The sequence below is a fragment of the Beta vulgaris genome, chromosome 9, assembly GCF_026745355.1.
Source record: "Beta vulgaris subsp. vulgaris cultivar EL10 chromosome 9, EL10.2, whole genome shotgun sequence".
Classification (NCBI taxonomy): Eukaryota; Viridiplantae; Streptophyta; class Magnoliopsida; order Caryophyllales; family Amaranthaceae; genus Beta; species Beta vulgaris.
Window position 1 is genome coordinate 52,701,122 of NC_079210.1, and position 21,840 is coordinate 52,722,961.

The 21,840-nt window shown below is 37.9% G+C and overlaps 2 protein-coding genes across 5 annotated transcripts; both read right to left on the reverse strand.

Annotated features, from left to right (window-relative positions):
• Nucleotides 1-346: 346 nt before the first annotated feature.
• LOC104904729 (protein EXECUTER 1, chloroplastic) lies at nt 347-8,455 on the reverse strand. 3 transcript variants are annotated; one of them, XM_048636918.1, is made up of 13 exons: nt 7,818-8,451; nt 6,634-6,750; nt 6,488-6,553; nt 5,733-5,839; nt 4,452-4,533; nt 3,430-4,161; nt 3,195-3,318; nt 2,892-3,061; nt 2,003-2,077; nt 1,815-1,907; nt 1,550-1,693; nt 1,436-1,456; nt 347-644 (listed from the first exon to the last, which is right to left on the reverse strand). In XM_048636918.1, the coding sequence occupies exons 1-11, from the start codon at nt 8,286-8,288 to the stop codon at nt 1,601-1,603; spliced, it is 2,130 nt and encodes a 709-aa protein (XP_048492875.1). In that variant the 5' UTR covers nt 8,289-8,451; the 3' UTR covers nt 347-644; nt 1,436-1,456; nt 1,550-1,600. The 3 variants fall into 3 exon arrangements, with proteins under 3 accessions (XP_048492875.1, XP_010691393.1, XP_048492877.1); XM_010693091.3 differs by lacking the exon at nt 1,436-1,456 and having other exon boundaries at nt 7,818-8,449; XM_048636920.2 differs by lacking the exons at nt 347-644; nt 1,436-1,456; nt 1,550-1,693; nt 1,815-1,907; nt 2,003-2,077 and having other exon boundaries at nt 2,949-3,087; nt 7,818-8,455.
• A 1,307-nt stretch (nt 8,456-9,762) lies between these two features.
• LOC104904730 (IAA-amino acid hydrolase ILR1-like 5) lies at nt 9,763-21,240 on the reverse strand. 2 transcript variants are annotated; one of them, XM_010693092.4, is made up of 5 exons: nt 20,801-21,240; nt 19,192-19,317; nt 17,894-18,208; nt 17,369-17,497; nt 9,763-10,361 (listed from the first exon to the last, which is right to left on the reverse strand). In XM_010693092.4, exons 1-5 carry the CDS (start codon nt 21,131-21,133, stop codon nt 9,981-9,983), a joined length of 1,284 nt encoding a protein of 427 aa, XP_010691394.1. In that variant the 5' UTR covers nt 21,134-21,240; the 3' UTR covers nt 9,763-9,980. The 2 variants fall into 2 exon arrangements, with proteins under 2 accessions (XP_010691394.1, XP_057247750.1); XM_057391767.1 differs by having other exon boundaries at nt 19,192-19,330; nt 20,801-20,942.
• Between the last annotated feature and the right edge of the window lie 600 nt (nt 21,241-21,840).

Genomic DNA, 21,840 nt, shown 5'->3' on the forward strand with positions numbered 1-21,840 from the left:
TTGATTTCCATGAGTAAGGGCGGTAAGGCTAGTTTTCCTGTGGACATGTATAGCAAGTGAATCTACAAGTCTTTACGTATATGGTACTCCAACAAGGTCCTCGTGTCTAAAACAGATAAGTGTCAGGGTTCCGACACAGCTATCTTGTAGAAATAGTGCCAAAGAGTATAACGATGTCACAATGTTGAAGATTCAACAGGAGTATTTTGGGTTAAAATGAACAGTCCGAGTAATATAGGATATACCGCTATGACAATAAACCAGATTGACACAGCCGAAAGAAGTGGCTTTCGAAATCTGAAAACAGACCAAGGTGCATCAATCATTAAGAATATGCTCACAGCAATGGACAACACAACTCATTCTACATTTATTATCATTTACAGAAAAGCTAACACAAGCTAACGAGCTGTAATTCAATATATACATGCATTGGAGAGTAAACTTCCCAAGAAAAACAGAGGCGCTGATAAGTTAGTAAATCTTGAAGCACTAGAAGATACATTCATCAACCAAAATTGCTTACAAGTTACAACTCAATCAGGGATGTCAGCAGTGGATACGTAACCTGGTACAAATACAAAACCTCTGCGATCTTCAATTAAGTCCCCAAATCAGTGATTCTTAGATTTAATCACGTAATACTGCAAAAGAATAAGAAAAGAATGAGAACACCAAGGTGCACATGACTATATAAAGTTGCTAATCTTACCTATCTGAGCATGTAGCCACATTTGATGTAATAATTTAAAATCATTAGGATTCTCTCAAGTTCCCATCTTTAGTTACAATACACTATATTATCCCCTAGAACAAACTCTCACTGCTAATGCTAGAGCTGGAATAGTAGGAGCTGGAGCCTAGAGATGATCCCATTCCCTAATTCAATCGGGCACCTTAAGTGGGAAATGAACAGCCACTGTGTAATTCCCTTAATCCTTTAAAAGTGTCCATCCAATTCTTTGTGTAGATCTTTGACTACTAGTTTGTTAGAAAATAAAACATGCGAGATTTGTAATATCAGATTCAAAAAAAAAATTTAAAAAAAAAACTACAAAATATTATTTTTACAATTTTCACTAATAGTACCTCCATTTTTTCTTAGATGCAGCATTTGATTATTTTAATCCACTCACCAAAAAGGCGAATGTTGCATCTAATCAAATAGATGTAGTATATAAAGAATAATGGTCAAAGTTTGATTAAAGAAAAGGGTGGACAACTCTGTAAAGCGGAAGGTGTTAATACTAGATACCAATCATGATAAGGAATTATACAAATCGCCTGACACAATGTTATGATTGATCCATTATCAAGAGAACTTGGCGAGCTTTGCAATTATTTTTGAAACAAAGTATATGGTGAATTGGTATATTTCAGTATTTAGATCAACAGAAAAATCAACAAAGAAATGCTGTTAACTTTTTATATATACCTGAGATGCTCACCATATTACCTTCAAAGGGTAAACAAATGAAAATATCTTCAAAAACAATATTAAATATACACAAGAAAATTGGAGAAACACCAAACAGTGAAGGCATCTTACACTTTGCATCTTGGAAAAAGATTATATCCAACTTCCATGCACAGCAAAAATCTATTCTTCAATCCTTAAGCGATTGAAGAACACCAGGAACTGATACTCTGGAGCCCAGTATACAAACCCTACTACAGGTCCTGCCTTAATATACTGCATAAATCAGTAAATATGTTAATAGAGATCTATTTCAATAGGTAGCCAAAGGGGATTGACTATCTGCAGCCTAGAGTCGTAAATTTATAAAGGAAGATGGGGAGAATGGTCAAAGGACCTTTCCATCAAGAATGACAAGTTCACCATCAACCCATCTAGGATTTCGGAAGCCTGGCTCAGATAGCCTCCCTTGTCCTTTATATCGAGCAACCTGATTCATCAAAAAATAAAGGGTTCAGTTGTCTAAAAGTTGATAAGAGGACGCCAGAAAAGTGGATGATAGACCAAGGAGTATTTAATACACACCACTCCAAATTCTTCTGGAATTATCCCTTTGTGAGGCAGCTGATATCTTTTGCCAATCTTTGCACGAAATGCAACCTGTCATGCGAGCTTGGCACATCAAGGATAAATTTACGAAGATAATATAATCTTTAGATCTTAGGAGATTCGGCAGAGACGCAGTTTTGGACTGTGTTTTGATATATATTTACAAAAAGAACTCTGTGACAAGTTTTACATTGGGATAGAGAGAGCAACTCCTATTGATTTAAAAGAAAAATTAAACAGAGGTCATCTATATTAGCTTCCTGGCAAGTGTAAACACCTCTTCTCCAAATCTCTATTTTTGCAATAAAGCTGGATAGACGAACAAGTGAAATTGTACATCAACGAGGTAATTACCAAATAAAATATCAATAAACAAGCACATAAAAAGAGACTACAGAACAGCTTTTTCACTTCAATGTTCAGTCCTTTGTCATTTTCGTTCAGTATTTCTGTTTGTTTCCTACAAATGAACTTCCCAGACAGCATTATTCACTTACAAATTGACAATGTAAGAAGACTTCCAATATGGTTGTGGGAGAAGGGGTCTGATTTGAAGAAATTCATCAACAGAAATATTGCTCTGATCAAGTCTATGCTGCTAATATGCGCCTATGCAAGTACCATTTCATGGCTCATCAGTTAAGTTCCGCTATGACAATTCAAATTAGAGTCACTACACCATTCTTGAACCTATACTGGCACTCTAACCAGGAAGCATCGATAAACCTGCACATAAGCCTAGACTAAACGAAGACTAAACGATGCTACACTGTAATCCCTAGGGTAAAAGTCATGGTTGACCATCATAACAAGGCTCCTCCCCAGTCCCCTCTAATCCTAACTGGAAAAAAAACATTATTATTACCTGGCCAGCAGGCACATAAGGATCCCCAGTAAGCTTTACAGCCTCGACATATTCATAGAAATGGAGATCTGAAGCTTCCTTGGTCCCACCATCCTCTTGCCATTGACCAAATTTGCGTTTCAACTGGATGACTTCTGAGGTGTATGGTCCATGGGATCCAATATAGAGTCCTAATCAAAGAAAACATACTGAATATCTTCACAGTAAAAAGAAAAGCTGTCATGTGTCTAACAATAGCAAGTTATAAACTAAATTAGTAGAATCACTAGCTAATATGAAGAAACTTTTTTTGAAATTAATCACCATTAAGAGGATCAGGATATGATGGTAAATCAATGCGATTAAATGTCGTTGATCCAGACAGAGGTTGGCGATTCTGAGCCTGGCTCAAGGTAAGACTAATCAAATCTCCCACATCCCTAAGCACCTGCAGTGTTTTAGCATATACAATTCCCATAGTCATAAATACTACTTCACCCTAAAAAACAAAAGACAAGCCGGAAAAGAAAAATAAATCAAAAGGCAAAAGAAAGTTGACCTTCACAGGTATTTTCTCTCCTCGACTTATAGAATTAACAAGGTCAGACATTACATGGTCGATACTTCGCTCACCTTGAGCATTAGCTTTTTTTATAGGTAAAGCCTGACCCTTGCTAACAGAATCTACCCGACTTTTATCATCCGGTATACAGAAAGAGAATGATCTCCGACCTTTTGACTTGAGTTTTGCAGGAACACGAACCAAGTCTCTAGAAGATGTTGTGCCAGATAGGTTCTGCACAAGACCGCTAACTACTACATTGACAGCAATTTCACTTTGGTCTTCCCTATCTATGTCACCACTGGCAGGATCCATATCACCATCATCCTTTTCTTCATCACTTTCCCCAGAAGTCTCGTCGTCTGTATCTTCTGTATCTACAATGTCCAGCTCAGCCTCAATATCTTGGTCTTCATCCTCTTCATCTATTATCTGCTCAACCACCTTGGATATTAAATCTCGGTCAACTTTCCCTGGTGCCGTTACTTTCAAAACCTTGACTCTTACACCAGGGATCATATCCTGTAATATGTTCTGAAATCCTGAAATGCCATCAGCTATATCGGGATCATCTTTATCTTCATCATCCTCATTATCTTCAACTACAGGAGTAAAAATATCAGGTTTGCCCCCTGCAGGGTTCATCTTCATACTGCTAGTAAGAGGAGGCGACAATGGGAACACTGATGGAAAAGTGTTAGGAACTGCCTTTCGCTTCAAGTATACAGCCTAGATAAGAAGAAAGTTCATGACTAAGGTTCATATTCAAGAATAAAATTATCCCGCAAACTATCACTATGAAGACTTGAGAAAAATAGCTTCACAGCAAAGATAGAAACTTGGTTGAGGTTTTTGTCTCATTATCATAAATTGCTGAGCTCGACGCACACAATTCTCGAATTGAAGTTAGGGTTGTTGTACCAAATTTCTAGGAGAGGTCGTCATGATCATAGAAGGATCAGACAAGTATAGTTTCTGGGAAACAAAAGAAACCAACCAAAGGCAAAAAAATATTTCACCTGTTGTCTGTATTCACCTTTCTTGTTCAAAGTAACATAGATCTCAAACAGGGGAGCACCAGTTGTTGATGTAGCAAGCTGCCTGGAATAAACAGTAGTTAACCTCAAGGATAATATGGAAAACAGCATCTCTCCACATTGGGCTAATTGACAGTGATCATTACATAAGGAAAATAAATATTTATATATATTCTCATGCAAGAAAAACAGGGCCGACTGGACAAAGCTAAGGGAACCAACAGTAATATCAGAGATTCAGAGGGGCATACATAGATGGGAAACTTCTAATGTACAGGGAAGCAACAATAGAGCTATAGAACAAGTTCAATTAATTCTCAGAATGATACAACTTAGACAAAACTAGAGCAAATTGTTTCTAAGGGATTAACTCTAAACTAATCAATGAGAAAAGACAAGGATAGCGAACTGTAGTTAACGTCCCCATTTAATAAACTCCGGTGTTACATATACAAAACTATTTACTACTTCAGACAACTAGTTACAAATCACACAGCATAATCACTTCATTTCAAAGAGGCTTCTAAATTGGAAGTTCAATTCAAAACTTCCATAAGAAGATTTCTGCAATAAAAGTCACAATGATCATTCCCAAAAAGCATAGGCTGTTTGCATACTACGCATGGAACAACTCCTCACTCTAGCACGCCCTTCTTCTCTCTCTAATATAAAGTATTCTTTAAATTCTGGGGTTACACCACTTGTTCAACATCCTATCACACTTGTCTATAGAGGCCATAGATATACCTAATGCGACTAGATCTAGGAAGCTTCACAACTTAACACATAAGAAACCTCTCTTACTAGAATATACACTATCCTATTCACTCAATTTTTAACGATACAACAAAAGACCTCTCTTACTAGAAAATTATACTTTTCGCATTCAACTCAATTTTTAAGAGTTCTACCAAAGAAGCCTCTGTTGCTAATGCTTCGATATTTAAACTCAAGTTTGAACTTTTAGCAGATTAATTTTTTGGTAAGTGACGTAGCATTGCTAATGCCCCTGCATGACCTCTTGTTTTGCAATTCCCTAATCCTAATGAATGTTTTTACCTCAAGAGCAAATAACAGAAAGCACAAGATTGTGGTAAGCTCATATGGTTCTCCTTCAAATGCTAACGTGTTGCAATAGAATACTATTCATAAAGCTAAGAAATAAGAGATAGTCTAAACTGGTTGCAAGGTGATTTGATTTCCTTTCAAATGCTAAATTAGTCAAGAAAAAACTAGTGATCATGTTTTAAAAGAAAATTTTACCTTGGGCTATAGCTCCGTGCCACATATCTACCATGCTCTGCACTTATACGGATAATACAACCATGTGGATCATTTCTATCATCAGAAACACCGGCCCACCAACCAACCTGAAGGGCAACCAAAAATTATACTCTGCGTCAGATTGATCAATCTCGGTAACTTTTAACAAAAATAAAGTGTTAAAGACAATTTAATTGTGTAGCAAATTGCATTAAGAGTCAGGAAATAGAGGTAGATATTCAGGACATGTACAATGTCAAAAGAAACAAATTAAAAAAGTACCATAGCTTAGAGCAGAGAAACAGACTGAAAGAGAGAGAAAAAATTGTTTTGGAACACAAAGGTTAACTAAATTCTAACACAAAATCACCAATTATATGTTCTGCGTCTTCCATATGACCAATTCTACCTTAAATAAATAAAAAGAAAGGAACAATAACTAGAAGAAGGGACAGGGAACATCAGAAAAGGAAAAGAAACAGTCTACAATTTCCCATCTAAAGAGAAAGCAACAGTAAAGATCTAAAAACACAAACAAAAGTTGTCACCAAAGGAATTCAATGCCATACTAATGTGCAAACACAGAGAGAAAGGGTAAATTAATACACTCGGCAAGCAGATGTTGAAGCAGGCTCCTCGGAAAAAGGAGGTAAAGGAACCCAAGTGGATAACATAATCTAGATAACCAACTTCAAAAAGACCAAAGTTCTAAAAGATGCAATAAAGAATATTTAAGCAAAAATCAATTTACTTACTAGTCCAGCACCAGCATTGTCTCGAACAAATACAGCATCTTGGTAGCGCTCCTCCTCAACGGCATTCTGCAATCAAACAAATTAGTAAAACGAGATAACTAGATGTAAAAGTATTCCAAACAGAACCCGTAGGGTAAGAATATAACCTTTAAATACGACATCACACTTCCAACAGCATCTTTTGTCCCAGCAGCTGCTATGGCTACCTTGAGCTTTGCTGCATCCTCGTAATCCTCTTTCTCAACGGCATTTCTAAGTTGAGACTATCAACACAAACACAGCAAGGATTGTTTAGTTAAATGCCTGCAACTATAATATCAACAAGCAAGCAAAATATCAATTGCACCACAGCTCAATTAATATACTAAAAGTGTCCTTCCTGTAAAAAATCATAATAAATATAAATAACCAAGAAGAACAGATATCAGGTATCATGTGAAACCATTTGTAAAATATAATAAGCATATAGACAGATAGTTTCCTTTTGCTGCAACTTACTGCAAATAGTTAAATAAGCAAATGGGCGATCATTCATTCATACTGAAGCCTCACAATTTTCACTTGATACCAAACCTTAAGATCGAATAAGTTCCAGAAGCAAATGAGTTTCAAGGATTGAGGATGAAGATATGATCTTCCTCAGAGAAGTTGAGAGCAAGTGGAGCACTGAGATCCTTAAAGGATAGGGTCTAGACAATGTATCAAAAATTACTTCTTTTATCAACCACGACATAATCTCAAACGATAATTTGTAGAAACAGCCTAACAAGTTGTACATTGAGAGTCTTTAATTGTGCGAAAAGTGGTTTTCCCATTTTCCTTTGCTTAGTTGTTAAAAGGTGGAAAACAGTTCTATAGAGTATAAATGGTTTTCCCAAAAAAGGGAAAGAAATTTCCTTCTCAAAGAAAGGAAACACACATTTTTCTCCCTATTCTTCACCATACTCTTTCCTTCCTCCCATCCACCCTCCCTCTTCATTTCCATTCTTCCTTCCTCTTTAACTCTTCATTCACGAAATCAAACAAAGGAAAATTAATCTACAATTGTCTCTTCTTTCGGAAAATAATTTTTTCATCCACTAAAAACATTTTCCATCCAACCAAACAAAGCCGTTAATGTAAGTAATCAATGAACGATATTCGATAAGAGACACCATTAAGCTTTTCTCTTCTATCGTAATCAGTATACATTATTGATAACTTACAAAGTTCGAGTTCGAATACGATGAAGAGTAGCCTAGCAACATACAAATTTAAACAATCACTCAAGCAAGTAAAAACTAAAAGTGAGCAATCAAAAGAATCAAACAAATTCAAAGAAAAGTATCACCTTAAGTAATTTAATTAGACGTTCTTGCTCTTCAACCTCCTTAAAATGCAACGACCAGCGCTCCCAATTCCAACCATCAACATCAACTTCCAAATTTCCTTCCTCCAATTTATCTCTCACCACAACTCCATCCTTCTTCGACGCCGAATTCAACAGCGAATTCGCAAAATCCTCAATCGCCTGAGCAGCAGAGCTAAGAAATTGCTGCAATGGCGACAAAGACGACGACGACGAAGAAGACGATGAAGGCGAAGACGAAGAAGAATCGGACGAATTGCTGCTGCGACAACAGCAAAGAGTGGAATCAATAGGTTTAAAAACGGCGAATGAAGAAAAAGAAGAGAGAGAATTTGATTTCTTCATCAATGGAGATTTGAAGGAGAAACTTCTGCAGCTATGGTAGTTGATATTTGCGTCGGAAAAAATCGCCGGCGAAGTAAATGGCGGCGAAGGAGAAATTGACGACGCCATTGAAGAGGAGTAGAGAGAGAAAGTGAGGAAGAAGAAGGAGATTCAACGATGGAGGGTTTTAGGTTTGTGGATGAGAGAGAAAATGAAGAGTTAAGAGAGGTGATACCACAACAACTGGAAAAGGTAGGCGAAATTTTTGTATGGACAAAAGGAAAGTTTTTTTGGTGTCATGATGTTGATGGACATGGATTATAGTATTTGAGATAAGGTGAAATTTTGTGATTTTTTTTATTTTTGTGTGTGTGTGTAATTTTTTTTTTTTTTGTTGAGAATATTTGGATCTCAACCACAAATTGAACATCCACAATTTTCCCCATAAATGAGAAATTGTTGGAAATGTCTACCATATTTTATGTTTGTTCTACTTCTAGTCTATAATAAAAAAACTACAATTTATTTTAAAACATATTTATGTAAGTATAAAAAGGATACTTACAACTGTTACAAGCATAACTACATACGTAAACATAATAGTTAGATTTTGTTAGAAGCGATATTTTTTTTACCTGACAAGAAAAAAAAAATATTAAACTGAAATCAATTAAATTCAATGTAATTTGACAAGAGAATTTCTTGAGAGTAGTAAGGGAAGGGGAAATAATGGAATCTCTACCTATAAATAAGGACGGATTCAGGATTAATTATAAGAGGGAGCATAGTAATAATCGATCCTTTTATATAGAATTTTTGGATCATTGAAGAAATGCATAGAATTATCCACAAAAAAAAACATTCACAATACGAAGTTGAAGTGTAAATGTGATTACAATTGATGGAAACCCGTTGAATTTTCATTTGTTTGGTTTTTTATTGATAAGTTCTCGATACAATGATTTGATGGTAATCAAGATTCTTATGTGAAATTCAACTGTAACCTCCTTTGAGATATTGATCAGTACTAATGTAAGGTATTGTTTGGTTGACATTGTTTATCATAGGAAGCTGAAATTTCTAGGAATTAGAATTTCTTGGTGTTGTTTGGTTGACAAATTCATGGGAAGTAGAATTTCCTAGGAAGTTCCACTAATGGAGGAAATACTTACCTAGAGGGACCTAAGTAAGTGAAAATTCTCATAGAAACTTTCACTTCCCATGAATCACCAGACAACATTTAGCAATTCCTAGAAAATATAATTACATAAAAAAATAAATTTCCAAAAAATTTGCACTCCCTACCTTCAACCAAACGAGCATTAAGTTTTGATTTATCTTCTTTCATTGATTTGGGTTTTACATTCCAGCCGAACTTTATGTTGTATCTTGTATGGATTCAAAATTCATCATTACACTTTACTCCACCTCAAAGAGTTAAAAGTATATATAGGAGTTGATAGGTTATGCTCATATTATCTGAATTTTGGCACTTCAACACTAGTGATTTTGCCTAAAATTACACATATATACAATTTTTTGCTCTCTTGAGCCTAGCTGTCTAGAAATTCCAGTCTCTTATTCAGTTATTTGTGTATGAACGAACAATAATTTGCCTTTTCTTTTAATTCATACATATAAGGAGGCACAACGGCCAAATCCACACGAGTTCCAATTGCTCATCTATATTACAATTTACAACCACTTATATTTTTTACCAACTAAGCTAGCTACCATACACAATGTCCGAGCATTTATGAAATGGCAAAATACTAGTGTACCATGTCGGTTGTATATGTTCGAATCAAATTGCCAAATGCTTCATAATTTAGCTGAACTTGGGAACTGACTGAGGTACGTTTCTGCAAAAATGGTGTGTAGTGCTGCTCCTATAGGAAGAACATCCTCATCAACGAAGAAATGAGGAGAATGCGGGGAGTGCACTGCACCAACTCCTTCATTTCTTATACCTATAGCAATCATGATGCCAGGGATCTTTTCTTGGTAGAAGGAGAAGTCTTCACCGGCCATGACCTTATTCCCCCGTAGGACATTCCTCGCACCTAGTAGAACTCTACTTATAGCACCCACATGATGATGCAAAGTATCATCATTGATGACTGCTGGATAAGGAGGATTGTTTTCTTCATCAAAGTCGACATGTGCTCGACATCTATGTAAGGCTGCTCCTTGCTCAACCACCTTCAAGGAGTAGCAGATACATCATTCTTAAAAGGGCGAGGGCCAACAAATTTACACAAAATCTGAGAAATTGTATACGATATAGGAACTATAAATTTTGCTTTAGATTCAATTTATGAAAAGCCTAATTGGATCATTTTAACAAACTAGGTTATATAACTAATAAAAGTTTGGAGTTGACACACTCACACACCAAGTAATTGCTTTAGATCATGTTCTATATCGTTTATAATTTAAAATTTGCAACATGTTATGGTTACTGTACATCAACACCAAATGTTTGTTGTACGTCCCAAGAATTGGTAATTTCTATGGACCAAGCTACATCAGCAACTTTTTCCACCAGGTGGAACAATTCTCATGCACTTTTCAATGGCATTGTCAGCCAAAAAACTGCAATTTTTTTGAGTTGCCAGGAAATTCAACTTTGTATGTATCTATAGATCAAGCAACTGACCACCAAGAACAACCACATACTTCGAACAGAAACTGACAATTCTAATCGTATTAACTTGATTAAAAAGTAATTTCACCCGCATATTTTGATCACTCAGTTTCAAACACAATTTATGAGTACAGTAATTTTCTGAAACATGCTATACTATTTTGATCAGACCCAGAATTTTTGAAGTATCTATGATGTCTTTCTTGATATATAGAGATTGCAACATTCCATCTTACAGTTCACCAAACTACCAGATGAAGGAGCACAAAACAGTTAAATAGGTTGAAGATTGCATATGCTATGATCACCAAGTAAATAATCTAGTATTTTATTACTTAAGAGTATAAAAAAGTCTCCAAAAAGTGAATATGCTCTCAAACTCTCCCAACATTGCTTCTCCTCTAGAGGAGACTGACCCTCCCCCTCGTTCAACGAAAAAATCCAAGTGGAAAATCACCAATCTAATCTTTAATCATGATCCTCCAACGGCCAGTGTCCCACTCCAACACCCCATCACTGAGCGCCAGCCACCACCCAATCCAGCTACCCAGATCCCCCCGAAACCCACCTCATTTCGAGATATGTTAACTTCTGGAAAAATGCAAGGTTTCATTTCCCACCCAATGTGTTTGGAAGATGATGAGGCAAACCTTTCTGATGATGATGAGATGCCAGTTGACATGATTGATGATCCAAAATGTCCTATTATCCTTCTTTCCAAGGAAGAGAAGAAGCGTTTGCGTCAACCATGGAAACATGCCTTAATAATCAAGATGTTCAATGGCAAGATTGGCTATATGTCTCTGATTAAACGATTAAAAAGGAAATGGGAATTAAAGGGTGGCCTCACACTCACGGATATTGGACATGAATACTTCATTGCTCGGTTCTCCTTGCTTGAAGACTACAACCATGTCATATCCCAAGGACCCTGGATGCTGGATGATAACTATCTAACAATCCGGAAATGGGTTCCGAACTTTATCCCTGATGATCTTCCTATGAGGTACTTAACTGCTTGGGTTCGGATCCCAAATCTCTCAGTTGAGTATTTTGATAAAGACTTCCTCAAGCGGCTAGGAAGTAAAATAGGAAAAGTCACTAGAATCGACCACAACACTGCCCTTGCACAACGTGGTCAATTCACAAGACTTAGTGTTGAACTTGATCTTACCAAACCTCTGCTATCTAAGTTTTGGCTTCGAGGCAAAGTATGGAAAATTCAGTATGAAGGCCTCCGAATGATTTGTTTTAAGTGCGGTAAAATTGGGCATCAGGAAGAACGATGTGTGGATGGTGGCGAACCTACCCTCAATGATTCGACAGAGATGAATGTGGAATCATCCATTGAGGCCCATGATATTCAGGTCCCTTTGTCACCACAGTTGGACCAAGACTTTGGTTCATGGATGATGGTCAAGAAACCACCTCCCCGCCGTCGACCGGTTCGGGGAGACAAAGAGCCCCCTGACAACCCACGCTCTAAACAGACGCGTGACCCCCAACCTGTAGCCAATAAACTACTTCCCGCGCAAAAAAATGGAGGTTCAAGATTTGAAATTTTGGGGAATGAAGCTGAAACGGCTGAGGCGAATAAAGGGGAGAATATTCAGGCGATTGCGCCGCCCTCGCTAGGAAATTCTATCTTGGAAGGAGATATCACTGATCTAGGTAAATCTTCCCAAAATAATGAACAACCAATCCCTGTAATCTCGTTCAATTTGGGATATTCAAAAAATTCCAATCCTGGCGGCTCTAATCTAGGAAAGGCCAAAACATGGCAAAAAGTCCAACCCAAGCCCAAATCTGCTACAAAGAAAGTCCTCCAAAATATCACTAATGTGCTTCCAATTGACACCCCTACCACGCCAGTCCCAACTGTAGACTTGGGAAAGGAAAACACCACGCCTTTTTTGCAACCTAATACTACTGCCCAACCTAAGCTACCTCTCCCAAGCCTTCAAGAAGACATTAACCTGCCCGATCTTGTCCCAGAAGCCACTGACTATGAACCCTTCTATCCCTCAACCGATTTACCTATCAATCCCCCCCGAGAAGATAATTGGAGCCTCCCACCTGATGGAGGAGCCATACCTATGCACCACCGATCCTCTGAGTCACAAAGTGGAGGTGGAGATCCATTCTTGGATGATCGATTCATGGCTGAAGCCGGAGTTGATGATCACGTTGAAGCTACCCAATGACCTTAACCAAGCCTACCGGTATTTATTGAATGCCTATTACGCAATGTACCCCAATTCAGCAGGTCCCATGAATAGTGTTCATAACCTTAATTCAAATTCCTTCCCCATAACGTGTATGGTGTGGAATGTTCAAGGTGCTGGAAGTCGCGAATTCTTAGCAGTCCTGCGTGAGTTGATCCGAACTCATAAACCTATTGTGTTGGCCCTAGTTGAGACACATATGGGCGGAGAACGTGCTGAAAAAATAGCTTCTGTATTAGGCTACACTGGACACACTCGAGTTGATGCTCAGGGGTTCAGTGGTGGTATTTGGATCTACTGGAAAGCGATTTTGGTGACAGTGGATATCCTTCACTTAAATAACCAACACATCACCATGGAAATTTCGAAAACGGGAGATATTCCATGGTACTTTACTGCCATATACGCCAGCCCAGACCCGTCTCGACGTCAACACTTATGGAAAGAATTACAAGATTTTGCTCAGAGTCATAATAAGCCGTGGCTTCTAGCGGGTGACTTCAATGAAACTCGCTTTGGATGGGACCGCAGCTCTAGTTGTTCATCGACCTCTCGTCGTAGCCATCAATTTAATCAGTGGATTGATGATATTAATTTAGTAGAGCTGGAATTTTCGGGGGCCTCTCATACTTGGTCTCGTGGGAATTCTACTGCAACTTGGCAAAGCGCAAGGTTAGATAGAGCATTATGCAGCACGGAATGGAGCCTACTGTTTGGGGCTGCGAAGGTCCGCCACCTCCCTGCCCTGCAATCCGATCATTGCCCCCTCTTAATTTCTCCCAATGGCTTCGCTCCGATTGGAGAGTTAAACCGCCCGTTTCGGTTTCAGGCAGCCTGGCTAACTCACGAGCACTTTAGAGAGTTCGTCAAGGCAAATTGGAAATCGAGAGTCCCCATTATTCCATTCTTATCTGCTTTCTCCAGGGCCTTACAAGAGTGGAATAAAGAACATTTTCACAATATTTTCCGGGAAAAACGCACCTTAATTGCTAGAATAAAAGGGCTTCAATCGGCTCTTGCTACTAGACGACACTCGGGGATGCTCAAGTTGGAATCGAAACTCCGCCGTGAACTGGATATTGTTCTCCACCAGGAGGAACTCTTATGGTATCAAAAGGCAAGAGTAGATTGGCTAAAGAACGGAGACCGTAACACTACTTTTTTCCACTTGAGTACTATAGTTAGAAGATGGAGGAGCAAAATCCTCTCCATAAAAGATTCGAATGATCAATGGATTAATGAACCTGAAGAAGTCAAAAAAGTAGTTGTGGATTACTTTGCGAAGTTATTCACTGATGATGGGACCCCAATCGAGGCTACCCTCCTCTCTGGTGTCTGTACCGAGTTCTCGAACACGGACTGGGATAGCCTAAACCGTCCTTATTCGAAATGTGATGTTGATCTGGTGATTAAAAATATGGCACCCCTTAAGGCGCCGGGGCCAGACGGATTCCAAGCACTGTTTTATCAAAAAAACTGGGATATAGTTGCCTCGAGTGTGTATGACTTGGTTCTCTCGGTTTTGGAGGGTAAAGGATTACCCGAAGGTCTCAATGAAACCTTCCTTGTCCTAATTCCTAAAGTGGAGTCGGCGGAACTGCCTTCCCAATTTCGCCCTATTGGACTATGCAACGTCCTTTATAAAATCATAACTAAGGCCATCGTGAACCGAATTAAACCCATCCTACCTATTGTGACTTCTCACACTCAAACCAGTTTCGTGCCGGGTCGTCAAATTACCGATAATATTGTGATAGTCCAGGAGGTAATCCATACTATGAAAAGAAAGACGAGTGGTAAGGGGTATATGACGATTAAAATCGATTTTGAAAAGGCATATGACCGGCTTAAATGGGATTTCATTCGTGATACTCTAAATGAAATGAACTTCCCTTTGAGAATGGTTGAAGTTATTATGGAGTGTGTGACTTCACCTTCAATGAGAGTGCTTTGGAATGGCGAACCTTCTGCCACTTTCTTTCCATCTAGGGGTATTAGGCAAGGTGATCCCCTTTCCCCTTACCTATTCGTTTTATGTATGGAAAGATTGAACCAAGTTATTGAGGAGGCAGTTTTTCAGGGTCGCTGGAAACCCATCTATGCAAGCCGTGGTGGGCCGCAGTTAACCAATCTCTTCTTCGCTGATGATATCATATTATTTGCGGAAGCCTCGAATGAGCAAGCCTTGGTGATCCAAGAGTGTCTCCACCGATTTTGCGTAGCGTCAGGCCAGAAAGTGAGTCTGGCTAAATCTAGTGTCTACTTTTCGAAGAATGTAACTCCCCGCATCCAGGAGCACATTTGCTCTACTCTCGGGATGGATTCTACGAAGGACCTTGGGCTCTACTTGGGTATGCCAACCCTAACTAGCCGAGTCACCAAGGAAACCTTTGCTCATCTTTGCGAAAAAATGGACCGTAGATTATCAGGATGGAAGTCCAAATATCTTTCGCTAGCTGGCCGAATCACTTTAGCCAAGTCTACACTTAATTCATTGGCTACGTACTCTATGCAAACTGCCAAGCTCCCTCGATTTACTTGCGACAAGCTTGATAGTAGTACACGTCGTTTTATTTGGGGCAGTACTGAAGAAAAGAAAAAGATCCACCTGTTATCCTGGGAAACACTTCAATTACCACGAGCAAAGGGAGGGCTAGGTATGCGGTCTTCTCGCCAGGCTAATGCTGCCTTCTTAACGAAGCTTGGATGGAGGGTTCTTGTGGAACCCCATGCTTTATGGTCACGGGTGCTGCGTCATAAATACTGCAGTGGACGGTGTGACATTGACATGTTCACCCCCTCCTCTAATATGTCTAATGTTTGGCGAGGCATTACAGAAAATGTACATTGGATAAACAAAGGGTCAGCTGTTGCGGTTGGTAATGGTCGCACAACATTATTCTGGGATCACTGTTGGGTCTCGGATGCTTGCTTACGTGACACAGCCCTGGCGCCTATTCCCACTGAAATTGAAGGGGCAACAGTGGAAGAAATGTGGGAAGTGGGAGTAGGATGGAAATGGGACCTATTTGCCCAGCTTCTTCCCGCAATCACCCTTCGAAATATTGCAAGCTTAAAGTTGGTGGAAAATCCTGATTGTGGGGACCTTCGGTATTGGAAAGGGACTACAAAAAAATCGTTTTCCATCAAATATGCAATGCACATCATGAAGGAGGATGACACCATACCAATGAATCCCAAATGGGACCTTGTGTGGCGTGCACCTGTTCAACAGAGAGTACGAGTTTTTTTGTGGTTATTGCTCCATGAACGGATCCTATGCAACACCAACAGGGTACTTCGTCACCTTGCGGATGACCCTCGTTGCCAACGCTGCAACAACAACTGTGATGAGACCCTTATTCACCTATTTCGTGATTGTCCAGCAGCAAAAAATCTTTGGGCCTCTATTGGAGGCCCAAGTCGGTCCCAGACTTTCTTCTCGGGTAATCTACAAACCTGGCTTTGGAATAATCTGCAGGTGGAAGGGCGTCATGGGTCACCCGAATGGGTTGTATGCTTTGCTACTACTCTTTGGTGGAATTGGAGGTGGAGAAACTCACTTTTGTTTGGACGAATGGAGGATATACCAACTGACACGGGATCTTTTCTTCACTCACAAATTATGTTAACATGGCAGGCTCTAGTTCAAAATGAAGAGGATGAGGTGGGGCTGAGAAGGCCTCGGGAGATTTTCATTCGATGGCTTGCTCCCCCTTCTCCCTGGTTTACTTTGAATACAGATGGTGCTTCGAAAGGTGCTGAGGGTTATGCTGGTGGTGGAGGAGTCCTTCGCGACTGCCGTGGCTCCTTCCTTCGTGCTTTCTCGGCCAACATAGGTTGTTGCTCAGCGTATCGAGCGGAACTCACAGCAGCTATTCTGGGATTGGAAATGGCTAAAGATATGGGGATTAGAAATCTTGAGCTTCAAATGGACAATAAAGCATGTGTTGAGGTCCTCCAAAATGCTTCTCATCATGGTGGAGAATGTGTCCAACTTCTCAGGTCATGTCGAGCTCTCATCCTCTCTGATGATTGGGAGGTTCGGATAACTCATTGCTTCCGAGAAGGAAATAAAGTGGCGGATCGTTTAGCTAACTTAGGAGCTCTTCAAGAGGAAAATGTGGTGTTTTTTGAGGCCCCCCCTCAAACAATTCTCTCACTTCTTCGGGAAGATATCATGGGAGTTACTACTCCTCGTCTTGTAGTTTAGTTTGCTTTAGTTGTTTGTTTCAGGGTTCTCCCTTCTTAAGCATCAAAAAAAAAAAAAAAACCAAGTAAATAATCTCAGTAAATAGGGAAACTATAGGAAGAAATGTTCATAAGTTGTAGAATACCTCTCGTAACCTCTGTCGAAGCCATTGCAGGCCATCAGTTGTAAGACTTCTAAGTGTTCCTCCGAAATCTACAGATGGAGGGATTATGTTCAAAGCTGTACCACCTTTGACATATGTAACAGACAGTACCTTCAGTAAAAGTAGTAGTTAGCCTTGATTTACACCATTTCAAACAACTTAACTAGGTATTATCAAACTAAGCTTGGTTTATAGATTTTCTTTAAATAGCTAAGATAATTGAGTCATCAACCAATATTATGTTACCCAGACTCTTCATTTTACGCCAAGTACCCATATGTTGGACTCTTGCTGCACCAAAATGGATATGGACACTTGCTTTCATTTGGACTGGAAACATGAAAATTTTCATTACATAGCTGAGTCTAATACTGGACGCATACTTGTGCCTGAACTTTGACACAAGTACCCTAGTCCGAGTAACATAACAACATGCAAACGATAAATTCGAAATATATTTTTATTAGACTGACTACATCATGAAGAACATATTTTAAGATTGCATACATGGCTAGCAAAGGGATCTGCTTCTCTGGAAATGACTTGTTGCAGTGCCAAAATAATAAATGATGCTGATACTACTGGATCAATGCTCTTATGAGGGTCCGCAGCATGCCCTCCATCTCCTTCAATTCTTACTTTGAACATGCAAACTGCTGCGAGATTAGGCCCGGATACAGATGATATGCTCCCTGTGGGTATTGTGAGATCAACATGCATCCCAAAAATTGCTTTTGCTTCACCAAGGGCACCATCCTTTATCATGTGAGATGCACCTGCGCCTCCCTCTTCAGCAGGTTGGAAAAGCAGTCTCACTGTTCCCTTCAGTATCATAAAATATACAAATACTGAAATAAAATCCAATAAACAAATAAAATATACAGTAAGCAGGAGTAGTTTGGTATTATATGCAGATAATCAAAAACAGGAGAAGTTTTATGTAAAATGTTTGTGCTTTTGCAATGATCTGCGGAAGATAGGCTATACAATTTGCACCGACAGAGATGATTCAATAGTTTACAAAACACTACACTTACTTTTTTTGGGATGTTCAGAACCAATCAGTTTTCCGAACAGTAGTAAATTATTCGTGCATTTCCAGTAATACCCTTCACATCTGATAAAACACTCCCTGTACCTCAAATGTTGCAGCAACAACTAAAGATATGTAACAAGTAGGCCAGAAAATCTAAGTGCCATAGCCTTGCAAACTAACTTAAGTTGCAACAATTTTAGTACAGACAGACTGGCAGAAACAAAGGATTAGAGTATACAAGAAACTGTGAATGAATATTACATGACTCGTATACTGATATACGAGGGGAGTTTCAGTTGAAGCATTTACTTCTTAATTTGGAGGTGGTGTTCAACATGCTCCCTTTGTCCAAATGAGTTCCCCCATATTTACGTGGATGTCAATATTCAGTTGCAACATACTATTTTTAGTAAGTTTTTCTCTCTAAAGGTGGACTCCACGCCTACCCACCCACCTTTGTCTCTCCACTTCTTCATTTCCATTAAAACTTATACCAAAACCATTTCCATCAACTAATTTGGGATGGAACAAGTACCTTGTGTGTTTGCATGTCACGAAATTTTGCCTATAATAAGTATTGAACTAACAGTATCAATGCTAACTACTTCAGGATATTCATTGACAACCCAAATATGTTTAGAGCTTAATACTTATGTTCCCCTAGTGCAAGCTAATCATAGGTACGGTCTCACAAAACAGTATATGTCTAGCCGCAGTTTTGTTGCTACTTCAGTGCAACTTGAAGACACAAAATAACATAGGACCCAACCTTGAGACGATTCTTCCGTTGATTTAGCAATTTAGCAGCACCCAGGAGCATTGTAGTATGAGCATCATGTCCACAACCATGCATTCTGCCATCAATTTTGCTCTTATGCTCCCAATCAACAAGCTCCTTCATGCATAAGCTAATAAGTAATCAATAATGATAACAATAATAATCAACAGCATATCAAGGACTATAACTCACAGTTCCACATAGACCTAGAACATGATTATCAATGTATCAAAGTGCTAATTTGGCTATACCTCATAACAGAGTAATGTAAAACTCAAAGCTATATTTTTCGAGTACTTGACAATATAATGATGGCATAATCATCACAAATACACCCAATAAATCTTAAACGCTTCCACACATAAATCAAAGGATTTCATTATGCCAGCAGGGAAAAAATGAGCATAATAGTTGCAGAAATTTACTCAACTCCATCTTCCACTTGACAATCTTGACTTGGTCAAATGACAACAATCAAACATAACCCTTTATGAACAAATTACAAAAACACAGAAATCTAACCAAAAAGTAGATAAAAATCCACCAGTTTTTATATTTTGTTCATTGGAATTTGGAAATACAGCAAGAAAAACAAAAACAAAAAAAAATCTCTTCAAATTCAAACTATATTTTTAGAGGCCAATATATATGAATAAAACAACAACAAAAATGATCAAAATTTGAATTCTAATTTGCAAATTTGGGTCTTTTAAAATCCACCAGTTTTTATATTTTGTTCATTGGAAATAGCAAGAACAACAACAACAAAATTCTCTTGAAATTCAAACTAATTGTATATTCTTAGAGGCTATTATATATGAACAAAAACAACAACAAAAAAAATGATCAAAAATCTGACTTCTAAGTTGCAAAATTGGGTCTTTTAAAATCCACCTGTTTTTATATTCTGTTCATTGGAAATAGCAAGAACAACAACAACAAAATTCTCTTGAAATTCAAACTAATTGTATATTCATAGAGGCTATTATATATGAACAAAAACAACAACAACAAAAATGATCAAAAATCTGACTTCTAAGTTGCAAAATAGGGTCTTTTAAAATCCACCAGTTTTTATATTCTGATCATTGGAAATAGCAAGAACAACAACAACAAAATTCTCTTGAAATTCAAACTAATTGTATATTCTTAGAGGCTATAATATATGAACAAAAACAACAACAACAACAACAAAAATGATCAAAAATCTGACTTGTAAGTTGCAAAATTGGGTCTTTTAAAATCCACCTGTTTTTATATTCTGTTCATTGGAAATAAAGCAAGAACAACAAAAAAAATGCTCTTGAAATTCAAACTAATTGCATAATTTTAGAGGCTATTATATATGAACAAAAACAACAACAACAAAAATGATCAAAATCTGACTTCTAAGTTGCAAAATTGGGTCTTTTAAAATCCACCTGTTTTTATATTCTGTTCATTGGAAATACAGCAAGAACAACAAAAAAATGCTCTTGAAATTCAAACTAAGTGCATAATTTTAGAGGCTATTATATAAGTATGAGCAAAAACAACAACAAAATGATCAAAAACTAAAGTTGCAAAGTTGTGTCTTTTTTAGGAGAGAGAATGAAGGTACCTGCAAAGGAAGGGCATCCATATCTGCCCGGAGAGCCACAACAGGTGGGGCACCAGACCCAATGATTGCAACAATGCCAGTTTGAGCAAAAGGGTATTCATAAGAAATGCCAAATTTATCAAGTTCTGACCTAATTAGTGCACTTGTGTTGAATTCTTGAAATCTGAGTTCTGGGTATTCATGGATTCTTCTCCTTATTGATACCAACCAATCTTTCTGTGTCTTTGCATCTTCTAGTACTTGTTTTGCATAGCTTTCTTCCAGATAATTATTACTAGAGATGGCTTTTAAGGATGGAAACCAAAATATGAAGATCAGCCAAATTGGGAACATGATAATGGATTGGTAGGTTTACTGATTCCTAGTCCTTAGACAATAGTTGTTTTTACATCAAAAACAGTGGACACACTGGACAGTGTCACATAAGTTCAGTTCAGGGAGTTTAAGAGCTTGTTTGTTTAAGTCTTAAGCATTTCCAATTAAAGTTGGTGGGTGTTATTCATATGAGCCATGAATGCGGTACAAAGTACAAAGAAGGGGAGGGGGATTCGAATATGTGACCTATTGTTCACAGTATATCAATCTTAACCACTAGGCCAAGACATCCTTGGTTTTGGTGGGTGTTATTTGTTAGCATTAACAATAGCACTTTTGATGAACTACATATTGTATGTTACAAATTTATTACTCCTAACGTAAATATTATCCCTTAAAATTTATTATAAAATAATAATTATTAAAATTTTGGTTTTAAAAAAAATATTATTATTAATTATCTCTTATGATAAACAATTTAACAAAAATATATATATACTTTATTTATATACTTGCTTATACACAACTTTCACCTCTAATATATTTAATAGTTTTGTTAATAGTAATATGAATAATAAAATAATAGACAATAATACAAGTATAATACTATACGTAGTAGCACTTTAATTAAAAAAAATTATTATTAACATAATCAGCTAATAGTCATATGAATAATAAAATAATAGACAATAATACAAGTATAATACTCCCTCCATTTTATAATA